The sequence below is a fragment of the Enhydra lutris genome, unplaced genomic scaffold, assembly GCF_002288905.1.
Source record: "Enhydra lutris kenyoni isolate GAN:26980312 unplaced genomic scaffold, ASM228890v2 scaffoldscaffold36, whole genome shotgun sequence".
In the NCBI taxonomy this organism is placed as follows: domain Eukaryota; kingdom Metazoa; phylum Chordata; class Mammalia; order Carnivora; family Mustelidae; genus Enhydra; species Enhydra lutris.
Genome location: NW_019154120.1, coordinates 11450357 through 11474707, shown reverse-complemented (window position 1 = coordinate 11474707; position 24351 = coordinate 11450357). Strand labels below are relative to the sequence as shown.

General features: G+C 37.2%; 1 protein-coding gene across 2 annotated transcripts in view; it reads left to right on the top strand.

Moving 5' to 3' along the window:
• Nucleotides 1-24351, top strand: part of LOC111154245 (cadherin 7) — a 106595-nt gene that overhangs the window by 61923 nt on the left and 20321 nt on the right. For both annotated transcript variants that reach the window (XM_022513744.1, XM_022513745.1), the window contains 4 exons: nt 8077-8330; nt 21306-21442; nt 22274-22395; nt 23039-23156. In XM_022513744.1, coding sequence (XP_022369452.1) covers nt 8077-8330; nt 21306-21442; nt 22274-22395; nt 23039-23156 — 631 coding nt within the window. The remainder of the gene's footprint in view (nt 1-8076; nt 8331-21305; nt 21443-22273; nt 22396-23038; nt 23157-24351) is intronic.

Here is a 24351-nt window from a genome sequence, read left to right as displayed (position 1 = left end):
CCCGGAATTCAAAGAAATTCGCACGTCTAGATATGACCCCTCTCTCGCTATTTCATTTGCTCATTTCGAGTCTATTTTGGTTCATTTTCACTGGATGTGCTGCCATCACATATCAGAACCTAAAGCCACCAAACTTTCATTCTGTTTCTCTCCACAGTTGTGTCAGCTCTTCATTGCCACTTAACAAATCACCCCCCAAAAAGACTACTTTAAACAACACTATTTGTTTACATCATGATTTTGTGGGTGAGCAATTTGGTGGGGGTTCAGCCGGCTGACTTTTCTGCTGGTCTTGGGTAGGTTTACACATGGATCAGTGGTCAGCTCCTGGTCAGCTCGGCGGCTCTGCCTCCGCGTGGAGGTAGCTGGCTATCTGCTGGGACCAGGAGGGCTACCAATGTGTCTCATAGCATCCACTTGCTAAGTTGGGTTTGTTCCAAGAATTGTGGGAACAGAAGCTACAAGGTTTCTTGAAGCCGATATCCAGAATTGGCACATCTCTGCTGCCCCATTACATTCATCAAAGCAAGACAGGCCACCCCAGGTTCGAGAAGTGAGTGGAAAAAACACATGAAAAGAGAGGAGCTGTACAATACTGTGGATGCTGGAAAGTAGAAAAAAAGACTTTGAGTCCCAGCTGTGCTCCAAAGAAACTAAAAAGTCTTCAGGTTACACATTATATGGAATGGCAAAAGTAAGACAGAATCTCAGGTCAGCTGACTATATACTATAGTATTCTGTCCTGTTTCAGCATTGCTCACAAAATAATTGTGTGGATTAAAATAAATTAGTAATTTTTAAAAAATGCAAGAAATTAATATCAGCTGCCATTTGATAAAAGCTCCCAGGAAAGTAGGAGCTAAACTGCCTTTGGGTCATAATCTGGATTCAGCCTGCCTGAAAATGTGTGAGACTTTTCCACAGGAAGTCACTGGGTTTAGTCAGTGGTGCATGCTGGGAAATAGGGGCCTCTGCCTGAGCTGTTGTGTGAACCTCGTTTTAGACACTGGGCAGGAATATAGTCATTTGGAAGGCTTGTTTTCTATTTTCTGCTTATGAAATAAAAAAAAGCCTGCTGAATTCACAGTAGGTGGTGGTGGTGCACAGAATCGTGCGCCCGTCTCCCCCATCCCAAAGATATCCATGTGCTAATCCCTGGAACCTGTGAGTAGTTTACCTTACATGACAAAAGGAATTTTGCAGACATGATTAAGTTAAGGGGCTTGAGATGCAGAGATTATCATGGATTATCTCATAGGGCTCAGGGTAATCTCAAGGGATGTGGGAAGATTCAGTCAGAAGTGTGGAGACACGGTAACAGAACCAGAGGAAGATAGAAGGGGCTGTGAGCCAGGACTACAGGTGGCTCCTGGAAGCTGGCATGATTCTTCCCTGAAGCCTTGGGAAGGAGCACAGCCCTGTCAACACCTTGATTCAGACCTCTGAATCCCAAAATGGTAAAACAATAAATTGATGGTTTTTTTTTTTTTAATCCACTACATTTGTGGTGGTTTGCTACTGTAGCAGTAGGAAATTAATACAGAAGTCCTAGTTGAACATTTCTGTGAGTTGAAAAGCTAATCCAGACAACAGAACATGAACGAGAAAGCCAAACATTCATTAACTAGGTATGGATAAGAATCTGGGTAATTGCTGATTTAGGCATTCCGTGCTCAAGTTGAAAGAATATGTGATGGCAGTAGACAGTTTGGTGATGAGAGCCCTCAATTCCTCTCTCACCACTGCAGTATGGACTGCTAATTTCCTATATCAGTTTTATATGGTTTATCCCACTTTCTTCCTTTGTCATCATACTGAGATTCACTACTACTCTTTTTGTTTGTTTAAGATTATCAGATTCATACTTCCAATTCATTCTTAGTCTGTGGGAACAAAGACACTGGGGCCACCCCGTGTGATTATGAGTGAGGAACTCAGTCTGTCCTTGGCTCAGTTTCCAGATTTGTCAGAAAGATCTGTTAAGAGCTATATTATCTTACAGTATTATCTTGTGAGAACCAATGAGTTATAGCAGTTAATAAATTAATATTGTAAAACTCATTGAATGATAACCTATATATGGGAAGGACTATATAAATGTGTATTGTTAATGGGGAATACATTTAGCAGTTTATGGTTCTGCCTCTTTGTAGATAAGTTCAACTAAAAATCTGAAACATATATGCATTTAGTTGACGGTCTTCAAATTTTTTTTAAGTCAGAAAATACCAAATTCAGTCTAAAGTCAGATGAGGCAGAGGGCTGCTGAGTTAAGAGCTAGAGTGTATGGATAGGGGGAATAACAGCATTATTTAAAGGCAAAGTAAATTGTCTTTTATCTTCATGACAGGAGGTAGTTTTACAACTTGGAGCAAGGCTCAGGCTGAAGGTTGGCCCCTACCCTCCACAGCAGCTCGCAGCTAGAGGCTCTATCTTCCTTGATGATGACATTTCAAAGAAATGACTCCCCTGTTTCTTGAGGAAGACATTCCTAAGCTGTAAAAATGGCAAGAAACTTTTTAAAAAAAATTTCCATCTCAAAGGGGCAGAGAATGAACTTACAATACATGCTTTCTATACTAACTGCTCTAAGAAATGGTAGATCAGGGGCCAAGAGCAGGAAGAAGCCTGTCTAAATTCAGGCAAGTGGGGGAAACATTAAGGCTTTCTCAGGCACAACCAGGGGAAGGGAGAAGACAAAGGCAGTCGCGTAGTTGCACATAATGAAGGTATGCTTTGCTTTTGAAAAATAGTTGGGAGAATCACTTTAGAACTCTTCTTATTGTATTTAAATGTACAAAATTATTCTAGCAGAGAGAGCTTTTTCAAGGTTGTGGGTCACTTTTAAGGTTCTGGACAGTAGATTTATTTAGAGTAAAATAATTGCAAAGGGAAAATTGTAATTGAGGGTTATTTTCCCATAGGTATGGCCTCATTTAAGCCCATTTACTTAGGGGGGAAAGGATGTGTATTAGTTTGATCAACAAGGAGGGAAGATATTGAAGGCAACAGAATATGCTTTGATCCAAAAGATAGCTGGAATCTCTAGAAAAAGAAGTGTTTTTAAAAATGACAATAGTCTTAGTGCTTTTATACAAAATCAACATTAAACATAGACACTAAATATAGAGTCAGGCACGTGTGTGTATGTGCGCACACTCTCTCTCTCTGGTTCTCTTTCTCTCATCAGCCCTTTTGGTACCATGCCATGGTTAGAAGAGCAGAATGAACAATTTCCAAAAGAAGAGTTTAACTTGGATCAATTCCTAAACATCAACACAAGCATTGCCCAAAAGTGCAAGATCTAAAAGGAGGCCACTGAGCTTAATGAGAGCACATTTGGCTGGAGACCAGAAGCCAAGAGATATAGAGAAAGAAAAATGCAGTGCAGTGATTTTATTAAATGGATTCAAGATGATGTTTTAACTTAGGTTTTACTATTTAAAAGGCTAAAAATGGCAGGGGCAACTATGCATATCCCACTATTAATGATAGTTGGGGTTTTTTGTTTTGTTTTGTTTGTTTTTTTTAATTCAAGCCACTATATTATAAACTGACTTTACTGAAGATGTAGGCCTAGGTGTCATGGGAGAAACATAGGGAAAGAAGGGTTGGTTTTATCTTTCATTTGATTTGCGTACAATCTAGCAGGAAGTAATGGCACTAAGAATAATGTAATAGTAACAAAGTGAATATTTATATAGCAGTTACTCTGTCAGTCAATGTTCTAAGTGTTCTAAATTTAGGAATACCTTATAGCAAACCTGTATGTTGGTGAGGTGGGCAGAACCTAAGTGTGATAATGCCATATATAATAAGAGACCCTAATTGCTCTTGGATTCTGCTTTTTATAGTAGGAAGGGAATGGGTGGTGGGTGGACATGGCCTTGACTTCACATAGTGTGTCTTCCCCCTCTACACATGTAACTTTGGACTTTCCCTGGAACTCTCTGCTGTTTGATTTTCACACCCATTAATAATACCAGCCTTGCATCTTTTTAAATGCATGTTAAAGATGTGTATAAAACTTCATTTATGGTTATCTTTCCATTTAAAAAAGTTTTATTATCCGTTAGGTAAGGGGATTATGGGAACATTAATAAAGAAGGTGATGGTGGGTTTCCGTATTTCAGTACAACAAATGGAAGACAAAATTACATGAAAGAAGGACCATCAGGTGGTAAGAAGTGGAAGACAGTGTGCTCCTTATAGTGAAGAGTTCATTTTAATTGTGGTAAAAGGGATAGAAGGAAGAAGGGTGAGCATTTAATCTGGAAAAATAAGCTTATTATCTTGGGCTCCTTAGATCAGGGGTTGACAAACAACTGCCTGTTTCTGTACAGCTCAAGGACTATGGGTGGTTTTGTATTTTTAAATGATTGAGAAAATGGGAGGAAGACAGATGGTGTGTGATATATAGAAGTTATGTAGAACTTATGTTTCATTGCCTGTACGTGAAGCATTATTGGTACATGGCCACACTAATTCATTTACAGGTGACAGAGAATGTACAACCTGCAAAGCCCAATTATTTAGTATTATTTCCTTACAGGAAAAGGTTGTTCACCCCTACCTTAGTTATAATGCTTATTTTTTAAATTGTTTTAATTCTAGTATACTTAACATCTCATTATACTGGTTTCAGATGTACAATACAGTGGCACACAGTTTTGTGTATTATTCAGTTCTCATCAAGAAAGTGTCCTCTTCATCCCCTTCACCTGTTTCACCCATCCCCCACCTGCCTACCCTATGTGGACCATCAGTTTGTAGTTTGTTTTTTGTTTTTTTAATCCTGCAGTTCATCATCTCTGATGGCAAAAAATGTAAACAGCCCTATTTTGTAGTCTAGGAATATATACCAAACAAGCCGCTTCTCTTTTTCAGTGTCTCTGACGTGCATGTTGCTGGACAGATGAAAGCACACCTTGTTCAGGTCTCAGAATGGCTCTGTGGCATCACTGGCTTGGGTCTCATGACTCCCGTTTGAATCCAGGTTCTTATTCACCCTACCTACTGCTTGCTGTTGTGGGCCACAGGGTGAACAGTGTTTTGGTTTACTTTCCAATTATATGTAGTCTCCAGTGATATGTAGTTCCACTATGGGATAGAATCTGTTTAGACATTACCTTTTACTTTGTGTTTCCTCAGTTGTTATTTTAACTTTCTTTTCCCCCAAGTAAAACTCCGTTCATTAAATCTAATAGTTATAGAACATATTGCTTAGATAGAAGTCAATAAGAAAGAGAAATAGAATTAAAATTTTATTGCAAAAGCTTTCTCTTCAATGTGGTTAACAACCCTATCTGTCACACCACACCCCTCTTTGAAAACTAGATGTCTGGCTGATTCTGATTTGCTCTGAAAATCATTTTGTGTAGCAATTTCTTTTGTCTGTAATCTTGATTCATAGCCTTATGAATTATTTTATTGCTCTATTTTCATAATAGCTCTTAGGCAACCAATCATCATGCATGATACTGTGTTTCATTATGACTCAGTGGCATCCAGATGTCTATACCTCATGTTGTTGCCTTTTAGACATATTTTAAAATAAAGTTCCCATAAAATAGTTGCATTCATTTGTGCAGTAAATTTTAAATTTTTCTTCATATGCCAGTCAAACTTTTACGTGAATACAGAAATACTTGTTATCCCTTTTCATAGAGCTGAATGAACATCTTAAAAGTGGTTGTGGTTTTGAATTGATTGAAAAGGAGATGGTAAACAGGATTTTTAAGACATTCTGTGATACACAGACACACACTATATAAAAGTAAGATTTCTCTTATTGGCCAGTTTTATAAGTAATATAAGAACAAAGTACACAGGTTACTATCCAAGCTATGTGTGTGTTTAGAGTAAGTGAATGCACTTAGGTAAATAATTTTTTTTTTATTCTTAGCAATACCCAAATTAAATATTGGATAACATGTATGGACACGACACAATGTTAACACAGAGGTCAGCCTTCTTAAAAGGGGCCTTGCATCACAACTACCCAATGAGCCTTTTAAAAATACATACACTTCATCCTGGATCTGCTGAATCCGAATCTTTGAAGGGGCCACACGTGTGTCAGAAAAACCCTCGGTAGTTCTGATCCCCACATTTGGTCGAGAACCATGGGTCTGGAAACATTTTTAGGTAACAGGCAAAAAAGGTAGCATCATCAAAACATCACTGAATTTGTTAATAACGTGGTCTTTAGGGCACTGTGTACCACATGCCCCTGCATTTTCAGATGAAATCTCAGAATGAATTAAAACTGCATTTTCCTGTAGCAATTCTAAGAAGTGTTTTGTGGTAAAGAAAACCAATATACTTGACTGTTCCTTCCCCCACTCCCTCCTTTTGGTGATCAGGATTCCCTGGAGCAAATATATAGTTCAGTTTTAAGGCTGTGTGTCCTGGATATCTGTGGTCTAGTTTTTTCTAATTCAACAAGAATTTATTGGGCCCCCTTCTATCTACTGAATTCATAATGGGCCCTGGGAATGCTAGTAATTAACAAAACAGTCTGGAGCTTACAGTCTTTTGGATGAGACAGATGTGAAGCCAGTAAAAATTTCAGTAAGTGTTCCCTGATCTAGATATTGTAAACCTATTTTTGAGTATTGATTTATATATTTTCCCCTCAGTATTAACCAGAGCTGAGCCATGGAAACGTTTTATGTAACATATAGCTGCAAACACACACCTATCTATATTTATTTTGTATGTACATGGGTTTCTGTGTGTACGTTATGTTTTACATAAACAGTACAAATATATATCCTGCTTGTCATATAGACATACATGCAGTGTATATATACATATAGTGTGTGTATCTATATATCCTATTTTCTATTTATACGACTACATTATTTTAGTCAGCACCACACCTTTGGGGATGACTTGGAATATATGCTTTCCCACATACATGCACACACCTGCCCATGCACATGAGATGAAGTTGGATTCCAATTATCAACATTACATTTTAGCCCCTTTTCTCTAATACATTTTTGTTATGTAACCATTAGGTAAAAATTACAATTAAGTAAACCATGCTTTATATTTGGTAGCATTTCGGTCCATTTCTTTACTTTTTTTTAAAAAAAGGATATTTTTGTTTTATCTCTTTGAATGCAAGGAACATTTGGGGACAGTTTTTCAGTGGTGAGATTGAGCTTGAAAGTCATAAAAATCTGTGACTCTTTATTTGCAAATAAGAGAAAGCGTTTCTGTTTCTCTTCTCTTCCTTGAAAAAGAGGGGCATTTTTATTGTCACAAACAACTTCAGCATGTTTTGTATGTAATTTTTTTTTTTTCACAGATGGTGCTTTCCTAGGACAACATTTAATTGCCCTTACAACTTTTTTTTAAAGCTACCAAATGGTTTAACTGGGGTCACTATTTTTGAGTTAAGTGTTGGCATGCTAATCATCTTGGAAAGTTGCAGGACTGAGATTTTGGAATGTAACTCTCAGCCATCAGACACAAACAGAGACACAGTGTATACTGGTAGAGGAATTGTGGAGAAAGAAACAATGGGTGCTTCTTCGAGAACTGGCTGTGTTTTCAGATGGCACAACACTCAACATCACACCCATGCTGTGTGGCTGCCTTGGACCACCTAACAGCTCAGGATTGTAATGGAGTCCCTGAAATCAATAAAGATGACCTTTTAAATGAGAAAACCAGTGGAAAGTTATATTTTTCTTTCTTTTTAATGCACACCCTGGATAGTGCAGTTAAATTACATGGTGGAAGGATATTATATTGATGTCCCTGTTGGAAAGAGTTTTCAATCTTATCAGTTGTCTTTCAAATAATATTCTAAAGATTTGCATTTGCCCATGCAATGCACGGCAGCAGAGTGGATTAAGTTAGCTCCAAAGCACTTACCATTGTCTATGAGCCAGAGAAGCAGCAAGGATTCTGATTGGCATTATTATTTATTATTTGTGAATGCTGATGGTGCATTTTCATGGCGGAGTCCTTTCTATGCTTATTGGCATTCATAAATGAAAAGGCTCTGCTTAGCTGACTATTTAATTGGTAATTTAATTTCCCTAATAACTTTCTTTACAGGACCTGGATTTTGAAGCCAAAACAAGTTACACACTCCGGATAGAAGCTGCAAACAAAGATGCCGACCCTCGCTTTCTAAGCCTGGGACCATTCAGCGACACGACAACAGTGAAGATAATTGTGGAGGATGTGGACGAGCCCCCCGTGTTTTCCTCACCTTTGTACCCCATGGAGGTGTCAGAAGCTACCCAAGTTGGAAATATCATTGGCACTGTAGCAGCTCATGACCCAGATTCTTCCAACAGCCCTGTGAGGTGAAAGCTCATTTCTCTTCTTTCTGGCAGTTTGCAACAATGTGCTTTATTCACAACACAAGTTTCTATATTGCGATGCTTTTGATTCATAGCAAATGAAGACCAGTTTTGTCTCTGTATTGAGCCATAGCAGCGGAAGTGAAACAGGATCAGAACAACTCGACATTTTACTAATTTAAAAATGTTTCACCTGATTATCCAAGGCCATTATTATGTAGCGATATTCTTAGGCACTCATTATCATCCACAAGCCATAGCTGATGTTCCTATTGAACCAATTATCCTGAGCTCTTTCAAAGCCAACTGTGTTCAAAGATGAAGTGATGCATGTCCTCGTTGTAAGATACAGACATCTATGAGAAAGCTCATTTTATAAACAATTAAAATTAGGGATTAACTTTTAAACAAATCATATTTTTTACACACTGCCCTATTTGGATAGCATATTTTTTAAGCTTATTATTTCCACTTACAAAAAGACAAATAATACTGTATCTATATATAAGGACTATTTTTCAAATGTCTTATCCGTAGTCCTGTACCAAGACTAGACACATGGTTCTAAGCAACCGATCTCTTTACGACCAACAGAAAGATGATAGGTAAGCACTTTAGAATACCACAACAGTTTCACACTTTGTTTTACTTCTAATGTACAATGTGATATCGACATGAATGTTTTTGCGTATGTGTGTGTTAGTGTATATGCACATGAGACATCTTTTTAGGTGAATAGTCTACAGAGAATATGCTTGAAATCACTTTGTATTACATGTCTTAATTTGCACTCATAAGTAAAACTTTTAATGGGACGTTTTGGATTTTGGGTACAAAGTCTAATAAAGTACAAAAATCAGTGGATGTTTATATTCAGATATATTCAATTAAAAGCTAACCACAGCTTTTTAGATTTAACTGCTATCTGGCAATGCTAAGTGCTTTTGAGGTAACTTCTGAGCTAAGTTTGGACATTGACAACAAAACGTTATAAAAAGTATTTGTAATTTAGACAATAATTCTTAGTTAAGAAAAGCATAATCTTTTACCTCCCTAAAATAATAAACTTATTTAGACATATGTAACTGCTTTGCTTTGCTTCTCTTTTGTCTGACATTAGTATCATAGTCTAATGAAGAATTTGCATAAAATAATTGTTCAAAAATGAAGTCATACTCATCATTTCCCTATCTACGTGATAAATTCAGGTTATATAGATGGCTATATTATTTTTAACACAGTGATCATAAATTATTCCTAAGAATATAAGCTTCCGTGTGATAGAACATTTGAGAGTCACAAATGTACCAGAGAGAACAAGCCTTCCCCTTCTCCCTGTCATAGCCCAGCCTTCATCGTCAAAACAGTTTCCTGACTTAAGCTCAGCTCCATCCAGCGAGTCTTGCTGACTCGCGGACACTTGAATTCGGGTTTTGTTATAGCATCACATCTCTTACTGAAACACGTAAGTCTCCTCCCCTTATGATCAGACACAACGTGATTGTATGCATAGATCAGCTACTGGGAGTAGTCTGACTTCTGCTTAAATCATTTAATTTCATGGGGAGAAAGAGAATTCTTTCATGAAATTGGGGATATAAAAAAAGGAGACACTGATCCATAACATAATTCAGTACTTGAATGAGAGAAGATAAGAAATCTTGTTTCTTCTTTTTTCCTTTACCCGTTTCCTGTGTATCATCCTGTGAAAGCCTCTGACATAAATATTTCACTTCTTGTAGTATTTTATTTGAAACAACGCAGCATTATATAATAATGTGGGGAGGAAGGAAGAGTAGGATCAAGCAGATAAGTGCCTTGAGTTAGAGATGAAGTGGCCTCCAAGTCTCCTCCCTGATGCACAGAGATGGAAGGGTCAGAAGTGAACTCTCTTGATTTTGGAGGTAAAGATCTCTTGTGGCTTTTATCAATGAAAGAAGCTAGCCAATAATTTATTTTTACCTCATTTTCATTTTCTTAATGCTAATGAAGGTGACCCGAAAAGTTCAAGTTAGTACTAACTTATATCAGATTTTTAAACAATTTTTTAAAAGATTTTATTTATTATTTATTTGACAGACAGAGAGCACAAGTAGGCAGAGAGGCAGGCAGAGAGAGAGAGAGGAGGAAGCAGGCTACCCGCTGAGTAGAGAGCCCGATGCGGGGGCTCAATCCCAGGACCCTGGGATCATCACCCGAGCAGAAGGCAGAGGTTTAACCCACTGAGCCACCCAGTCTCCCCATTATATCAGTTTTTGAGCCTAAGTCTCACAAAGGGGTACAACCTTTGTTCAAAGGGACTAAAATATTGTTGGTGTGTGTATATATATATATTCTTTTTGTTTTTTAAATTAATTTCGTGACTTAATATTTACCACTTGTATTCTTGAAACATTTTTATACTATTTTTTTAAGGTCACTCAGTCATTCATGGCTGATTTTTTTTTCTGGGTTTATCTTTGATATATTTCTCCTTTCCTATTTATTTGTGATAGTGTTTAGGAGGCCAGGTTCCTCATCTTGTAGTTTGATGAGTAGGTATGCATGCCTGCACATTTTCTATAAGACTGGTTCTCTTTTCAACACTGCTATTTGCCGAGTGACCTAGGGGATGCCCCTTAGCCAGCTAAGTTTCTGTCTGCCCAGTAAAAAGGAAAGGCAAACCCTATCCCTGATTTATCCCAAGTTTTTTGAAAATTAAATGATAAAGGGAACTAATGATTTTAAGTGAGAATCATGACTTAAGTATTAGAAAGTATTATCATTGTGCATTGCTATTATTATAGTTTATTGGGTTTCATCCCATTTTTGTTTCAAGGTCAGTAAGTCAGTGAAAGGAGGCATACTTTACAAGCAACTGTATTGGCGATCTGTATTGTGTTTTGTATTCACATGTATTCCAAAATATAGATGATATTATGTAGTTTAATGGATACAAATGTGTGTTTGCATTGGGCATTCAAGTACTATCAAAATGTAAACCCTCCTTCAACAAATGCCAGTGGATGGGCAGGGGACATGGTCTGCTGAGATCCTAGGATAAATGAATTTTCAGATTGCGATAGAACCCGCAGAGTCTTAGGGTTATGAGTTTTGTGCTCACACCTTTAGAAATATTGGGATTCTTAGAGGAATGGAAAAGTAGTATTTGTTTCATTGTAATGGCTTAAAATTAGGCCAATAGTATTTGAGTTGTAAACCAGGATGGGAAGTTGGATAATTAATATTTAAATTTATTGACTTTTTTTGTAGTATAATATTAAAATCAAGCATATGCTATTTATAATTGGAATATTTACCAATATGTGGAGTGAGAGAGTAGAATTCTAGAAAGAAATACATTTACTTTCCTCCAGCAAGGCAAAATTGAGATCCTTTTCTCATATGATCTCTGCCTTGCTCAGCACTTTTTATTTTTACCTACTTTTGATGCCAGCCAAAGCTATGAGTAACTCTTCTCTGTGCATCTGCCCTTCCTTTAAAAGAGGACTGAGGCACCTATGTCACCATAAAGCATTTTGGCCACCGAGAAGTATAGTAGCAGTAGGTGGAAAGATTAAATGAACTCAGAGCCCGGTGCTTAGCCAGAATATAACGCCATTGTGAGCTGTTATATCTTCATGATCGCTTGTCTAGCATCCAGGTGTGTTATGTCCCCCACCATGTCATATATACATTATCTTCCTCTTCCCGTATAGAAACTGGAAGCCAAAAGTGGGAATTAGATGGTAGTTGAGATTACTTAGCCAGGGGGGGAAAAAAAAAAAGAGGAGGCTCTTTCAAAAGCAAAAGTAGGTAATTGAGGTCTAGCGATCTTTGGGCTACGTTTATGTTTTCATAGTTGCTTAATGTTTCATGTAAATATTTACCCCAAATAATACCAAATATCAGGGCTTAGCTATTGAACTTCGAAGGATGGCTGATGTTCTGCTGATGATTTTGATCGTCTTTCTAAGGGGTAGAAAGTTCCCACCTGTGTTTCTCGTCAGTGAGGACAGATACTGTGGGAGCAGCCTAGAGTCTAGAGCACTCTTCATTCCTCATGTCAGCGCTGGGAGACAGAGCAGAGCAACAACACACATTTATTAAGAACCTGCTTTGGGCCCAGTGCTGCGGAGAATATTGACGGGAAAAACAGAGATGAATAAAACATGTCCTCTGACCTCAAGGAACTTCCAATCTGCTTGAAGACATAAGATCCCAGAAAAGTTAAACACAGTGAGGGGAGAAAGCGTCAGAACTATAACATGGCCAATTGTGAGATAAATTGCAATCACTCCGAGCTCACTGGACAGGAGCCTTCATTTGCAGGAGAGAGAGCATCAACAGGACTTTGAGGGGTGGCACGATTTGGACAAACCAAGAAAACATTATGCAAAGTCTGTTTATGTTTTATTTAGTTATAGCCTAAGAGTCTAGTGCTGTTTTATGAAATCAGCAGATTGACTTCCATAGACAGCACAAGCCCAAAATCCCTATGCTAAAAATAGCCAATGAATTGAAACATGATATTACTACAAATAAGATCAGATGTGAAGAGGGTTTCATAAAAATTAATGGGGATTATTTTAAGCATTTCCAGCAATTTAAATACAGAACTACATTTGTATTTATGCTCAAGGATACCACAATAATAATACTTACCTGCAGGCTTTTTTGGCACTCCTGGTCTTGTATGTTCTCAGATCAAAGGTGATAAAATAGTATCAGATATTACATTATGTAGTGTGACTAGTAAGAACACATTTGGATGTTTGAATAATTCAGTGTGTAGTTTTTAAAGGAGCTGGTATGCATGCATACATTTGTACCTATTACTTTAATCTAAATTATTTGCTACTTCTTACTATTTGATTTTCTAAGAAACTTAGCCAGTAACATAGAGAAAAACAGTGGTTCATGTGAACAATAGCAGAAATCGATTCCATCAGGAAGACATGAGCTATAATCCATTTCAAAATGCTGCCCAATTTAATGTAACTATCACTAAAAATGAAAAAAAAAAATCTCTGTTCAGGTATAGTGGTTTTTTTTAAATGTATTTTTTGTTTTAGTAATGTTAATGTTAATATCCAGAGGTAATTTTTAAAATGTGTTAAGTAGGAAATTCCTAAGCTATTTGATCCATTTTTCCATCTTTTGTTATATTCTGGAATTACAACTCTGCTCAAGCAAAGGTCTTCTGAGTTAGTTTTTTTGAAGACTCCGGGTAAAATGAATTTATTAAAGATTACATTTCTCTTGATTTGTCCCTTGTAGTATTTTCTACATTTAAAATGCTTATTGAAAAGTGTGATGAATAGAAGAATATAAAATCCATAATGTTTGTGGTGTGAGTCTTTGGGAACTGTACATGAGGTGGAAAGATTAAGGAGCTATATTTACCTTGAACTGTACTGTTTGCATTCTTTAGTTACAATAACAGAAATTGGCATTGGTAACTGAAAAAAAGGAAAAGGAATTTATTGAAATAATTGGGGATAGCTCACAGAGTTAAAGGAAAAATTGAATAGCTGGTCCTCAGGAAAGAGAGGTTTTTTTTTTTTTTAATAAATATGAGGTTTTTCTATAAATATGAGCAGCAAGAATGAGCAAATAATCTTTTGAGCATGCGGCAGTGGGACGAACCCATGCCAACCCTTTTCTTTTCTCGTGGCCCTCTGTTTAAGGTTCACAGTTTCTTGGAAAGTTTTTTGGCCTGTCTTAGGACGTGTGTCCCGTCTCTTACCCAGGAAGTTCTGGGCGTCTTGATGGTGAGTACCATCAAGATTGCATGAGATTGGGAAGGTTTAAATTGCCAGCGGAATATTGAGTTGCCATTATCAGAAAGGGGTGAGGATGTAAACAGTGGTGTCAGTAAGTACTGAACTCAGTACTTTATTTTGAAGAAGTTTCTTGTTAAAGTCCTACAAGGCAAGCATCAGCATCCCTCTGTTCTAATAAATCTGGCCCCCTCCACCCCAGTCTTACAGTTAGAAAATATGGTTCCAGGATTTTACCAACATCTCTATCAGTACCTTTCTACCCCTTGCAACGCTGACACCACACACACACACACACACACACACACACACACACACACACACACACACAGGCACATTTCTTAAGAGATTAAGGTTTCAAACCATTGAGCTATTTCTATTGTTTAGATTTGTCAATGTATATTTGTCACATTACCTCTTGCCCTTTGGGGAGTAGCAGTGATACATTCGTGTTAATGTGGCTCACTCACCCAGAGGTCCTATTTCAGAGGATTGACATGCATATCAATAGCTGGGCAATAAGAACACTACTTGGGAAGAGCACTTTGATATTTTGATCGATCTCCATAGCTTACGGAACAGCAGCAATGATGATAATAGGTGCTTATTAAGGAATTCATTTTATAGTCGGTGTACAGAACACGGAGCATCCACAGATGTTTAAGATGTGGTCCCAGCCCTCTTGTCATCTAGCTGTAGGAGATATTGTATACAAAACCTATTTTAAAAAAATCTAATGTTAAATCTGGAAATGAGAAACCATCTCATAAAGCCTTCTCATTTTGCAGCTAAAGACACAGAAGAATATAAATGGTGACTGGAAAGCTCAAATAAGTATAGTAGGTTAGGGGCCAGGTCGTGGCTATAAATTTTGTCCTTTCATTCCTACGCTGTGGTTTGTAGTAGTGAGCGCAAAGCCCACAGGTCCTATATACTGCCAGGTTTCTTAAAAAGGCATAATTTGTAAGTTGTTTTCATTTTAGTTTTTGTTTTTAGTTTAAATTAAAATAAAATATATTTTTTAAAAAGTTGTAAGATCTGAGGAACAAGGAGATCCAAATATATGTCCTCCAACTGCTCACTACATTAAACATTAAAGAATTTTAGTGACAGCCTGTGTTCTTTATACAAACCAAGAAAGTCCAATTATGGATTATATGTGTTTTATTTTTAAAACAGAATGGCTTTAATGAACTAAACTTTAGAGATTTTCCTTTGACTAAGAATTTTTTTTTTCTTGGCAATGTACTATGGGTACATCCTTGATTTCTCTGTACTAAGTGCCCTAATTTCTTATTTGATCCTAGGGAAATTACAGTTACAAAAATATGCAGTGACTATCTGTGATAATTTAGGGTAATCGCTAAGATCAGACACGTAGAAAATTTTGGAGATCTCTATTTCAACTCACTTTACTGATTAATAAACTTGAGCTGAAGGATTAAATGACTGGGAGTTCCCACAGGTAGTCAGAGCAGGCTTGGTGCTATTATCCTAGAATCTCCTGACTTCAAATCCTGGGGTCCCATAGTCACATCACATCATAATACATTATGATATTCTCCAAAATTATTACTGGTGTGATATAAGAGAAGCTCGATACTGTGGGGGCTATGGGGGAGGTGCATGGATGAGGGTGAAGAAAACTGTTAGGCTGACAAAAATTTATAAATCTTAGCTTTTTGGTTTAAATCTTTATGCTTCTGATACTATTCTTAGGCTTTCTTTCTAAAACCTTTACCCATTTTCTTCAAAATGATGTGTGGCAGGACCCTGTCCCATGAGCCTTCCTTTTCCTCACAAATAAACCAACCACATTCTGAATGATTTGTTCTTCTGCACAAGCAAAGACGCTCTGAGGCCTGAGGGTCTCTGATCTTAGGCAGGAGTGCAGTTCCCCAGGATGGCAATTAAGTCTCAGGTGTAAGGCTCTAAGGGCATTCAAAGATGGGAAAGATGGGGATGAGTTAGAGAAGGCAGGACAACCCCTCTGTGCCTACCCATATTCAGGACCTTGGAGACTCCCTGAGTATTAAAAAAAAAACAAAAAAACCTTTTTTTTTTTTCCTTAATGTAATTAGAAGGGCTTGCTGCCTTAATGCTAGAGGACTATCTTCAAGGAACACTGAACTGAAATAATTGGAAAGGAGAAAAAATGGAGTATAGGAGGACCAAGATGAAGAGAGGCCTAAGAAATGAAGATACATGTTACCTTTTCATTCATCAGTTAAGACATCAGTTTGACTTACAGTTTTAGGTAGGAGAGCATTGGGGAAAAGTAGAAAGAAGCTGAATTGGAGAGTCGTAAGTGGCAGGGACTAAAAGCTTATTTATAGGTAATGTGGTATGTCATGGAAGGATGGCTCAGATGACGGCTCTGAGTCTTGGCTCCATCAACAACCCACTGTGAGACTTTAGCATCCATTACTGAAATACCATGATAATAGTACCTGCTTGCCCTAGTTAGAAATTGTGCTTGGCTAGTAGCAACAAAGCTTAACACTAATGACTTACTAATGAGAAGTCTGGAGCTATACACCCAAGGACTGACAATTTGGCAGTATAAGGTCATCAAGGGCCTTGGCTTCTCATATCAAGTACTCATCACCTCATATTTACAAGATGGCTTTTGGACCTCTTCCCGTTGTGTTCACGTCCCAAGTGAGATGGAGGGGAAGGGGCAGAAACAAACGCCGGCTGAATTAGCAGCTCTGTCCTATCATTTCAGGAGTTTTTCAGTGATGCTTGACTCAACAACTTTCATCTCATTTGCTACAACTTCACCATCAGGACACCAATACCACATCTACATAGGAGACTAGCAAATAGAGTTGTTCAGCTGAACACATGCTGCCTCTAAACAAAAGCTGGTTCTAGTAATAAGAATTAAGGGCAAATGAATATGAGATACGTAAATAGAAGTCTTTGTCACACATGACCTTTCATAGTTGAGGATGCAGAAAAAAATGCAAACTAGGCTTTAATGCTCAAGTCCTTCTGAAAATGGGAAAGTTCTGAAGGAGGGACAGACTGGGGGAAAGGCTGATCCATCGGCTTTCAGATACACTGACATTGACTTTGAGCTGAAGATGCTGCAGGTACCTGGAGCAGTTGGTAGCTCTCAGGAAAAGGATTGAGGCTAGATACTAAGATTTTCAGCTGTCTGACTAGTAAATGGGTAGACCGGAAGCTTTAATACTGTAGTGACAAAAATACAGAGATGACCTCTCTAGTTGGTTACTCCAACATAGATAGATAGATACAGATATATAGACATACATATAGATATAGACATACATATAGATATAGACATACATATAGATATGTGTGTGTATGTGTATATATATATATATATATAGAGAGAGAGAGAGAGAGAGAGAGAGAGAGGTTTTTCTTAGGATGTAATTTGCAGAAACTAGAGGGATTGTTGTGAGTCCACACACCACTAACAGCACCAGAAGATGCACTAATGTTCACTCTGGCGTGTGATTAGAGAAACATCAATCCTCTCCCTTTCTGCTAAGCCTCTAGTTGACTCAGGCCATCAAACATCTCAATGCCAAGGCCAGTGGGTACAGAAGTACAATAAATGTGCTCGTCCAAACTTCATTAGAGTCTTGTTTTTCTTTTAGCTCCGTCAGCCCTCCTGTGAGACGTGTGGTACCTCTGACTCTAAAGAGTACCCATTTTTTCTTTATTTTTCTTGACTAAGGGATTGTTTTTCTCAGGTAACTTTATATAGTAGTGAATGCCTCATATATAAGATCTAGGTTTTTTTTTGTATGTCTAGAGGGACTGGTAGAAAATAGGGAACTCCTTTAATTCTGGGTGACCCCAAGTCCTTGGGATTAAGAAGCATAGCCACCATCCAGAATGTTCTAGACAGTTTGTGTCCTCCATGTCCTTGCCAAATCTCCCATCTCTTCTCAAACCAACAGCTTATTCTATCCCTACATCTGCTCTGACTCCCTTTATCATTTCTAGGAGACCAATTTGTTGGTTTTTTCCTATGTACGTTGATAAGGAATAAAATGATGCAAGATCTAGGCTACAATGTAGGGTCATTGGGAGTTTCGGAGAAACTGGATTTAAAAGTAAGAAAAACAAGCCACCAACCAATTCTAGATTATTGGTTTGAGCAATCAAATGATTGGTGGTATCATTTACTTGGAAAGAGTGGAGAAGGTGAAGGTTTAAGAAACAGCAGGAGTTGTAATTTCAGTTCATGTTGTATAACCATGCGGTGATATTAACCATGTAATTCAATATATGTCTGGTGGCCAAGGAACTTTTATGTAGATTTGGGAGCAATCAGAAGTATAGGTTACTTAAGCTATGGGACTGTATAAATTTCAGAGGGAAAGCATTTTTATATAAAGAAGAGAGGAGGACCACACAGGAGAGTTTTCAGAGAGTTTAAGTAAAGAGAAGTTATGAAGAGGAATGTGAACCTGCCAAGGGGACTGTAAAGAGCGGGCAGTTGTGTAGGAAGAACACAGAGAATATGTGGTACTGACAAAGGCAGATGGAGACTATATTTTAAGGAGGAGTCAGTGGTCAATCATAGTATATTTGAATGAGAGAGTAAGAAAAGAATAGAGGTGAACAATGGACTTGATGATATAAATGCCAACAATGAACTAGACACACATGAGGAAATTTGTTTTTTAAAGTAGAAAACATACTTCTTTCAATTCAAATAACGTACAGAGGAAAATATCTTATTCCAAGCAAAAATATTTTGAAAAGGTCAGAGCAGATGGGATGTGCAGAATAAGTTTGATTTTGATACAAATAAAAACACTTAAGCTATAATAGAAGGATGGGAAGGAAGAGGGAATAGAGGAACTCAAGTAAGATTTATTTATTTTTCTCATACCCTGTATACCACAGATCTTAGAAGTGTGAGTAAATTTTGTTTGTACTGCCATTATCATTTCTAACAATTTAATTTTGTTTTTCCTTCAAAACCCTCAACTCTTCTGTGGAATGCATCATCAGAATCTTTCATGTTGCTATCAACCACTAAATATACAGTTATCACATTAATTCATTGAAGATTTTAGTTCCTGGATCATTTTATTCCTTCCCATAATAACTCCTGACATGGTGATTGGTAACTGATTGAATTATACCAATGACTCATTAAACATGTTGATCTTTCACTTTCTTGGTCTTTTTGACTCCGGTGATCTGTTCTTCTGCCTTGATTTAGTCATAGGTTTTTTGGGGTTTTTGTTTGTTTGTTTGTTTGTTTTTTTATTTGACACAGAGAGAGAGAGATCACAAGTAAGCAGAGCAGCAGGCAGAGAGAGAGGGGGAAGCAGGCTCCCCACTGAGCAGAGAGCCCGATGCAGGGCTCGATTCCAGGACCCTGGAATCATGACCTGAGCCGAAGGCCGGGGCTTACCCCACTGAGCCACCCAGGCACCCCAGATTTAGTCATAGGTTTTTAAAAACATACTCTTGACTTGTCAGTCATCAAACTTATGCTACTACTGAAAATTTACCTCAAGGATCTCATTCCCTGTCTACCACTTCTCACTCCAGCAATTCTGCAACCTGATGCTATCAGAATCTTCTCAATATCAGTCTATTTCCCCTTATTTCCTTAACTCTTCCTTATGAACTTCTATACCATGGGCCTTCATTATTATCACTCCTGTGTACATGCCCCTATCATCTGTATCCCCCTCTTTCCATTGTCCATGACTAGTCAAATCCAACCCTATGCTCTTTGTGCACCTTCAAACACATGTATGACAACAGAACAAGACAGATAGGCAGCATGACTGGTCTCACATTGAACTGATGAACATAAAATGCAAATTGGCAATTCACAATGCTTAGCCATCCCATTATACATCCCTTAGTCTGTGTACGTGTGTATATTTATATATATATATTTCTGTCCCTTCTAATAAATGACTTCTCCCTCCTTCTCAAAATGTCTTCTCTTCTTTGCTCCCTCAGCTGATAATCTTATTTCATATGCCATCAAGATAGTAGAAACATCAGAAAATAAGTTCCTAATACTCTCATCACCTAAACACCTATTGCTGGACAAAGACAGTATTTGTTGGTTTATGGTTAATTTTCTCATATTTTCTGATCCCTCCTCTTTCCTTTCTATGTTTGCTGTGTCTAGAATTTTATAATACAGCAGACTAGAAGTAGATGATTCTATTTAATAATGGTAGTTGGAGAACTAGGGAAACATAAAATACATTCTTAAATTGGGTATGTGTTTGCTTATCTGTTCTTTTGTTTGTTTTTAAATAAGATTTCTTCACTCAACTAGAACCACTGGGGGTGAGGGTGTGGTGTTTTGAAATAGTCATTAATTGGAGGTGGATGAATTTTGGGAATGGAACAAATAACAGCATAATGGAGTTAGAATATAGGTGGAACAGTCATTTTTTCACTAGTATTTGGATAGCAGATATTTTGAGAAAATGCTTCTCTACACCAAAATATTCATGTAATTTTAGGGGCTCTACCTTGAAACATATTTATGGAATCTCAGTCAAGATCCTGAATGAGAGATTTTTTTTTTTAAAGATTTTATTTATTTATTTGACAGGGACAGATCACAAGTAGGCAGAGAGGCAGGCAGAGAGAGAGAGAGGGAAGCAGGCTCCCCGCTGAGCGGAGAGCCCGACGCGGGACTCGATCCCAGGACCCTGAGATCATGACCTGAGCCGAAGGCAGCGGCTTAACCCACTGAGCCACCCAGGCGCCCCTGAATGAGAGATTTTTTAAAAGTTAGGGGGATTAAGATCAGGCTGGTGTTGTCAAGACAAAAGATGTTGCTGTGTGTATGTGATGGGCAAGATGCCTATATCTGTTTCATTTTAGCAGGACCTATGAACGTGACAAGGGCTACTAAATCTATTGTAAATGATTTTGCAGTCAAAATAATAATAAAATAAATTTGAAGTTTATCAGTTCAACAATCCACTGTGAAGATAACTATACTAGGGTGTTTATTTTTTACTGACAGAAAAGCAAAAAGTTTACTGACAAGCAGTTATGAACCAAGTATAACATTGGTGAAATTTTAAACTAAGCATGTATTTATGTTACTAATATGACAGATTGTGGAATCAGCAGGATTTGGTGGTTGGCTATGCAATTAATGAAATAAATTTAGCAAACTGTAATCAAACAAATATTGAAGGTTTTATTTTTCTTTCTTTTTTTAATGTTCAATTAGGTATTCAATTGACAGAAACACAGACTTGGAGAGATACTTTAATATTGATGCCAACAGTGGAGTTATTACAACTGCCAAATCTTTGGATCGAGAGACAAATGCTGTTCATAATATCACAGTTCTCGCAATGGAGAGCCGTAAGTTGTAAGGTTGAACATTAAATTACTATGGAGGACATTGAGAGTACAGAATGGACTGTCATGAGGTGGTAATTTCCGCTTGAGTCCTATTACATGCCTATCTGAATTGATCAAAATCTTGAAAATCTCTAATTTCAAGCTGTGAAATATATTTATATTCCTTAACTTTACTTGCTAATACTCACAAAGTTAATGAAAAGAGATTGCTATAAAATAACAGGCCTGAGTTACCTTCAGGGAGCTTCCTATTGTTTCATAGTTTTATTCATAAGCTGCATTTATGCTGGTATAGAGTTAGTCCAGTAGCTTACAAAAAGTAATAACTTGATCCCTAACCAATACACACATATATGCATATTGATATTGAACTAATTTTAGCCCCTGATAAGAAAAATATTGAAAGAGGGATGCATAATGGTATGTTATGCATATTATCTCTATATATAGTATATGTGCACGGATAATATGTATATATGTGTATAGTCATACACATTTGTACTCTAGCCTCAAAGAATATTGAAATTCATGGTTTATTAGTCCTCTTTTCAATGATTTTCTCATCAGGGACTCAAATAAAGACACACATGTACTATACATACGTATGATGTTTGGATCAAATTCTCTGTTGCTCCCTTTGAAGTCTTTAGCGTTATGTTTCTAGATTTCATTTATGGTTTGGTCATTTTCTTATTAGAATCATGATTTAGAGAGGCAAACCATTTTGGCTGAGTCTAATTGTTTTTAATAGCAGTTGCTTGAGGAAGATGGCAATGGAATAATAGCTTTACTCTCAGAGTAAATAATAAGACAAATTTTCCTCTTTATTAGAGAATCCATCTCAAGTCGGAAGAGGCTATGTGGCCATTACTATACTTGACATCAATGACAACGCCCCCGAATTTGCTATGAACTACGAGACCACTGTGTGTGAAAATGCCCAGCCAGGGCAGGTAAGAGCTTTCCGCACACCAGGCTCCTAGCTTGGGATTTCTTTAAAAATATCCAGCAGCAGTTACCTTTGAAATTCTGCCAGCTTTAAGATAAAATGTAATCAGCACATCTCAGCAAAACTAACACTTTGATGTGTAGCATAAACTAATATTGAAGGAACTTTAAATTTCTGGTTTAATTGGGATGATGAAATTTCTCAGGAAGAACGGGAAACATTGTGAAAGCCGTGGTAAACGGTGGAGGGCTTTGACTCCTTTAAGGAAAAATCTAGCATATGATGCTTGATTGGACTGCCCCCCGTTTTACACAGCAGGACTTATGTACCTTGAACTTCTAAGAACTAAATATGGTTTAATCTTGGTGTGGCTTGTTCTACTCATCCATTTTGTTTGGTGTTTTGTGGCATGTACTGGGCTGGTACAGCTTATTTCTCAGGTTCACAAAAGTAAATGCAAATGTGAAATTTCAAAGGGACATGATTGGTTTTTCAGAGCCCTTTTTAGATTGGGTTCATATTAATACATCTTGTTCTTCCCCCAAGGAAGATGGTATTTGTTATAAGGTATAAAATTGCTCTGTCCTGTCACACAAAACAGCAGGGCACAGCAACATGCTTTCATGCTTTTTAATTCTCCATCCTAGGTTATCCAGAAGATCAGTGCTGTGGATAAAGATGAGCCATCCAATGGACACCAGTTTTATTTCAGCTTGACAACTGATGCAACAAATAACCACAACTTTTCATTGAAAGATAACAAAGGTAAGGTATTATTATTACCACCAGTGGAGGCAGCAGGTACAGACTCTCTAAGCAACAACTTTTTCTTGCTCAGGAATGCTGATTATGGACACACACACACACACACACACACACACACACACTAGCAAGGACATTAATTAAAGGGCAATGAGCCCCTCAAGGAATTTTTATCTATGGATTTGCTGTCATGAAAAAGCAGCTGCTAGTTAAATCATTTCAGGCCTAAATCCAAATAGGGGAGAAGCCAGATCCATCTCTCTCTGACTTTTCTTCTAGACCTCTGAGAGCCAAATAAATTTGTTAATAAGACTGTACTACATAGGTATAACTTGACACATTAGGAAAATAATTGGTATTTCCTGTTTGATATCAACCCAAATCAACTTTGACTTAATATTTTCAATAGTAGCATCAGTTATACTTTTATTTTTAACAAAAAATAGAAGTAATCCATGCAAATAATTAAAAGATATATTCCTGATGCAAGGAAGTAAAAAAAAAAGAACAAAAGAATTTCCTGTCACCCTAAATTCATTTCTCTGCTTCAAAAGTAAATTCTCTTATCAGTTCCCTAAGTGTCATTATAGAAACATTTTTACAAATACCTGTAAGTATATTCTGGTTTTGCTTTATATATATATATATATATATATATATATATATATATATACACACATACACACATATTTATTGATATATGTATATATATATCAATATAGGCAACACATGGATAATTATAAGAACTTTTAAAGTAGGAGAACCTGCTGTTCTGTAATTTTTAACTTATATATTCAGAGGTGTTTTCATTCGAGGTATTTATTTTAACAAAAGGGCATTTGCAAGTGAAAAATATACAGAAAGAGGAGTATTCCCCAACAATACAGAAAATGTAATTCATTTGGGTTGAATATGTGAATCAGGTTTCAGGAAAAAAGAAAACCTGTAGAAATACATTTTCTAGTCAAACACTGGCTCATCTAAAAAGACTTATTCAGAAGGTGGATATTCTAAGTGCTTTTTGCCTGAGAAGCTGCCATCTTCTTTAGTGCAGAAAATCCAACTTTGACCTCAAAAATTCAATCTGAAAATAATAGTTTTCTTGACCCCACTCTCTGCTTAAATGAGAATACTATCGTGTCCCTTTAGTAATATAAAAGGAAGAACATTCTCTATGTGGGTAATCCCAGACTCTTTG